The sequence below is a fragment of the Tiliqua scincoides genome, chromosome 1 (genome assembly GCF_035046505.1).
Source record: "Tiliqua scincoides isolate rTilSci1 chromosome 1, rTilSci1.hap2, whole genome shotgun sequence".
NCBI classification, from domain to species: domain Eukaryota; kingdom Metazoa; phylum Chordata; class Lepidosauria; order Squamata; family Scincidae; genus Tiliqua; species Tiliqua scincoides.
In genome coordinates, this window is record NC_089821.1 from 19,406,867 (window position 1) to 19,412,866 (window position 6,000).

The window sequence follows — 6,000 nt, forward strand, 5'->3', positions numbered from 1 at the left end:
ATTCATTCTATCTGAACCTGCAAATGTGTGGATCAACACATTTCATAAAGAAACCTTAAGAATCTAGGACTGTTGCCTATGAAGAGAATGTCTCATGGGGAAAAAAAGGCTGTCCTACATTTCTGAAAACTTGGAGAAGAGGCAACAAAAATAAGTCATTAATTCCTGAGTCCTTTTGTTTTGAGTTGAAATAGTATAGTATGGTATAATGCCACTGTGACTGCATGGCACCTGACTCTGTGCTGTCTGTTGACTTACAAAGTACAAAATACACTAGGGTCTCCCTGGACAGAGGTGATTCCTCCTCCTTGCAACTAACAATCCTTTACTTGTAATGAATCTATAAGCTAACCCACTTTAGGATGATGTTTGAGTCCTGCCTCTACTGGATTCTCACCTGTCTCAGAGGCTTGCATAGACTTCCCCCCACAGTGTCAGTTCTGTCAAGTATACTGTCAGGCCATGGCTTATCTCTATCTATTTCAGTCAGTGGTACTCAGAGGAACTTGTATTGTGTTTTCATTGTATAAAGACTGTATAAGGCTGTAGCAAATGGAGACATGGTCATTTGTTTCCAACCCCCAATTTTGCTGGGGTTTAGAATACCCCTTCCCTCCTTATAGGTACTAGAAGGTGATGTTGCTGGATCACTGGGAGACTGGCCCAACTTGGACTGCCTTTCCTACCCTTTTTCTGACTGTTTTAAATAGATTTGCTATTTAAATAGGACAGGGGTGGGGTGAACCCCATCCTATATGACTAACCTGAGAAAAATGGAGACACTTGGTAGGTTCTTCCGTACTTTCCTCCTCCCTTTATTGTTATTGCTCTAGTGACTGAAAGTTTATACACTCACTCATTTTTTCGCATTTGGAAAAATAGATAAATAACTTTCTGGTCATCGGCTTACTCCTCTGACTTTATTCAAGGCAGTTTACGTAGGCAGGCGTTTCTAAATCCCTCAAGGGGATTTTTACAATCATAGAGGTTCTCTCTTTCAAGAACCAACACCATTTCAGAATGGATCTTCCTGGTCTGGTCTCACTTCTGGCCTCCAGTTCTCCCACGCAGGCTGACAAGCAGCTCCATCTCTCAAATGGAGGACAGCCAAGATGCTTCTTGCTCACACCAAGAGCAGGTGGAATCACTCAGCTCGGCTTGTCATCTGCTTCAAGGTCTCCCCATTCTCAGCCGTTCAGGTAGCTGCCGGTGTCCTTGAACTGGCGACCTTCTGATGTTATCTTTGGGCTAACGGAGGCTCTACTCTCTAAACCAGACCTCCTGCCCATATTGAATATTTAATATCTCTAGGAAAACCGTTCTAAAACTGTTGGTTTCTGGAGCTCTTTACATTCCTAAAAGGAGTTCCAAGCGACCTGTTTAGTGCATGCGTGGTCTCATGGATCACCAGAGCTCCAGCATGTGCATGGAGTGGTGCAGTGCCAGGCCCAATACCAAATACTGGCAAAGAGCCAGAACGGGGTGAACAAGGAAGGGGAGCAACAAACATGGAAGGTGGGAGAGAGGGATGACCAAACCAGGCAAGGGGAATTTGACGGCCCCTTATGGTGTGCTTGTGGAACCCCTAAAGGTTTTTCAGGGAGCCCAGGGCTCCTAGGAGCTCTCTTTGAGAAACACTGTCTAGGGGACAATACCAACATTGTAGGTGGATGCCTTTTATGAAACTTCATCTAGATATTTTCAAACCATGAGGACCAACTTTCCATTTTTTAGGTACCCCTAATTTCTAATCCATAGTATTTGTTATAGTGAATTGATTTTTTTTCTTAAATTTTCATTAGCAGTATTATCTTTCTTTGCTGCTTTGCTTCCATCTGCTCAGGATCTCTTGTAGTGTTTGACCTATAGACCAGTGATTTTCAATCTTTTTCATCTCATGGCACACTGGCAAGGCACTAAAAATGGTCAAGGCACACCACCAGGTTTTTGACAATTGACAAGGCACACCTTGCTGCCAGTGGGGGCTCACATCTCCCATTGTCCCTATTAATAAATGACCTTCCACCAAATTCCTGTGGCACACCTGGGGACCACACCAGTGTGCCACGGCACAGTGGTTGAAAATGGCTGCCATAGACGAAGACCAATGGGCAGGACATAGCAGAGGGGGAGTTTCAGTTATTTTCTCTTTTAAGTTGACAATATATCTGCTAAAAAAGGCTGCATGAACATTAAACTTCCAGCAGAAATGAAGAATCATTTCTCATAGTTTGTACCCCCACCTCAGTTTATTCAGCTGTCTTGAGAAGAAGTTCCTCTTTAGTATTGGCGAAAGACAGAAACTTGTTCATACAAAGTTTAATGCAGTATTAAGATGACAATCAAAGAAATTTCCTTAGAATAAATTGTGCAGTTATCTTTATTGCCATCTAAGGCTATTTCTCCTTCTCCTCTCCATCCAACCCTCCATCTCGAGGGAAGGAAAAGGCAGAACTGGACTATGCTACAATGTATTGTGCTGTGCAATAGGGCTGTGACCTAAATTTTAGAAAGTCTTGCCTTCTCAGCAGTTGTTCCAGAATGCAGACAAGTATAAGGTATGCGGCCAATAAAACAATCAACAAGACTCTTATTTCTGTTTTAATGAGGAGGCCACATAACCCAGTTTAAATCTGGCCATTGGGCCCAACTCACAAAAAACATCCTCGTACAACTGTGTGCATTCACACATGGTTTCCCCTCGTCCAGTCATACCAGCTGTGCTGGCACTGTGCCAGGCCACTCCAGAGGGATACTGTTCCTGGGAACAGCAGAAGGGTGCTTCTTCTGGTATCCCATGCAAATATTGCTTCACTTAGAAGTCAGTGAAGTCAAAAGCAAGAGACAGGAAAAAAATTAACAAATGTACTGGAAAAGCTGCAAAAAAAGATTGGAATTGGAGGCTTGTACCTGGACCCTCTAATTTGACAGATCCCACTTAGTGCCAGCACCAGATTGCTGCATGCCCCAGTGTGATGGGCACTCCCACTGGTACTGCAGTTCATAAAGGAAATGTTACTACAGGTCCAACCTTGTTATACACGAATTTTTTATACACGGATTTGACTCAGCACGAATGGCCACTGCAAATGAGAAGCAATGTGCTGATCCCTGGAGAAGGGGAAAAAATGCATCCCTTTAAAATCACAGTTTAAAAAACTGCTTTTCTTACTGTTGTAGAGAGACAGTCATGCAAGTGGTTTATCCATGGTACAACCTAATTATCCATGGATTTTTCACCTGTGGAAAAAGAAAGATATCACTTTGCTCTGGGTGAAGGGACGGGTTGTTGGCTTGGAGTGAAGCCTTTCTAAGTGTCTGGAGCAAGGCTGATTGTTGGATTGTCTGCCTAATGACTCTGTCTTACATCACAAAGACAAGCAAGGCTGTTTTTAAATTGCCTCGCAAAGGGACATTGTTTTTTAAATGGATTTGCTTTAATGCGATTTTTGCCATCCATGTGAATTCTGGGAATGGAACCCTGGTGAATAATGAGACTCAACCTGTATATCGTAGATAAAACTGAAGAACGTCTTGGAGATTTCATGTTCAGGTAATGTGTTCCAGTTTGTATAGTATATTTTTTATTTTTCTGTTGTGTTTTTCCCTACAGAAGTTGAAAGATTCCAGCCTTGATGACTGGAAGAACATCAGAGGACCCCGGCCATGGGAAGATTCCAAGTCTTTCCAGGAGCAGCAGCGGTAGCAGCAGCAGAAGCAGCAAAGTCTTAGCTTAACTCTTCTAAAGTGTGTGTTTTTTCTTCCTCTTCTTCAATTAATTGGTGAACTAGTAGTTAATTCTGGCAAGGAAGTAATTATTTTGATCTGATATAATGGCTAAGCCAAATGCCTTGTAAATAAAGATCCTGAAGTGTGTTTCCCAGTGACAGTCAATATACCACACACACTCATTTGTATACCAAAATCTTGACTAACCGATGAGTTGATATCTGGGAGCATAGTCCAAGTTATCACCCTGTTAACAGATCTTTCTATGTTGCAGCAAGACATCATGGTAGCAATGACTCCAAGGTGGGCTAAGGGAGTGTGAGCCACAGGAACTTAAGAAATACAATTGACAGTGTTAGGAGGACTACAGACACAATCCTAACCCACTTTCCAGCACTGACATAAGGGCAATGCAGCTCCAAGGTAAGGGAACAAACATTCCTTTACTTTGAAGAGGCCTCCCTGACTGCCACCCAACTGCAGGATGCAGCACACAACCCATTTCTCACAGCTATGCCAGTGCTGGAAAATTGGTTAGGATTTGGGCCTAGGAGAGTGAAAGTTTATAACACAAGGGAAATTTGTACCTGAGTGGTGACTTAGTGAGGGTGCTTTGATGTAGCGCATACATTGCAGCATACTCTTCTTCTCAGCAAGTTCTAGGAATTACTACTTTTTTGAAAGATGTTTATAACTTTCTTTTGAAGAAAGCAGTGCTGCATGTCCATGAAGCAGTTTTTTTTTTCCTGAGGACTTTGGCCTATGTAGCCTAGTGTTGTCTACTGTAGATGGCAACAGCTCAGAATAGACAATAATAAGATCTCATGCAGGTCTTCCCTAGCCTTCTTATCTGGAAATGTCAGGGATTGAACCTGGGACCTTCTGCATGTAACGTGTGTATTGTATCACTGAGCTGTGCCTCAAATAAGTCTGTAAGGCTCAGGAAGCATTACCCAGGGTCTATTTCAAACCACCTGGCTAAGAAAGAAACATTTTTCAGGACAAATTCCAATCTGTCTAAATGGGGAGCAGAAGACTTGCGAAGGTCACACCTGAATCCCTGGAGGACTCCAAGCTCCTCATTGGTGGCCCTCCCTTAGAGACCTCTTTACTCATATGAGCTGCCATCATTCAGCAGTTCCCAATGAAATAATTGTACCATCAAATTCAGCTGTGGTTTGGGGCTAAATAGAAGCTCACAGCGGCCATGCTGGCCTATAAAGTGCTCATTCTGCCTGCCACACATTATTTTGCAGTGATCTGCAGTTCTCTTAAATTTGCTGTTGCTAGAGGCAAATTTTCCCTGTGCAAAATCTGGAGAAGACTTGACATGTGATAAGTCACTCAATAAGGCTATAGAACTGGTGTGTTTGTTTTTAAACTCCACATTTTGAGGTGCAACACTTCCTGGCAGTCTTTGGTTGAGTGTGTGTGTGTGTTTAGGGAGGCTGGGGTTGGTTCCAAAAGTGGTCCCCTGCTCATTCATGTCCATATGCAATTCTGTGTTTTCTGCATTTATTTAAAATATGTTTATGTTCTGCCTCACTTTAATACAACGTGAGATTGCAATAAAAAAAATGTTAAACCACTAACCACAAGGCACGTGGAACAGTGCAGTTCAGGGGAAAAAATGAAGACTACCATGCTCCTTACCCTGGAATTCTGAAGGAAGCGGTTTCCCGTCAGCTGCAACAGAGGCCTCTGTTCCACAGTGTTCTGCCTAGGTCATGACTAGCAGGCTTCTGCCTCTGCTCTGTTAGTCATTTACTGCTAATCTTCTTCATGTTTTACTGTGATCTGTCTATAGGACACTCATTCCTTTTCTTATGAGGCCCTTAGCTGAATGGTAGTCACCTCTCCTTGTAAGAACTCTACATGCTACTTACTGTATGGGAATGCTGCGACAGCAGTGCCGATCATGAAGGTTTCCTAATCAGAGGCTAACCTGGCCAGATGCATGGAATTGCCAGATTGAATGGGAAAGGCTGGTGGGATTTGCCCTACCTGTATGGTTGGAAGACAGTCATGCACCTATGGTAGAAGCGGCTCCCACATGGTTTAGTATGTGTGCAACGGATAGAGATTCAGCCTGTTTTGAATGGACATTTCTTCAGGCTTGGATTCAAGTTTGCCTTCTCTGAATTTGTTCTTGCATTGTTGGCTGAGCAGATTAGATGGGTGTTTTAACTGCACCCATTCCTTGGGGGGGGGGGGGGTTGTGTCACAGTTATGCATGCCCTGCTTCCTTCTAGATGTGGATAAGATTGCTCA

At 43.2% G+C, this 6,000-nt stretch overlaps 1 protein-coding gene across 1 annotated transcript in view; it reads left to right on the plus strand.

Annotated features, from left to right (window-relative positions):
* COX16 (cytochrome c oxidase assembly factor COX16) overlaps nucleotides 1-3,733 on the plus strand; it is a 48,942-nt gene extending 45,209 nt beyond the window's left edge. The window contains exon 4 of the mRNA XM_066610107.1: nucleotides 3,614-3,733. Coding sequence (XP_066466204.1) covers nucleotides 3,614-3,706 — 93 coding nt within the window. The 3' untranslated portion in view covers nucleotides 3,707-3,733. The remainder of the gene's footprint in view (nucleotides 1-3,613) is intronic.
* Nucleotides 3,734-6,000: the final 2,267 nt, after the last annotated feature.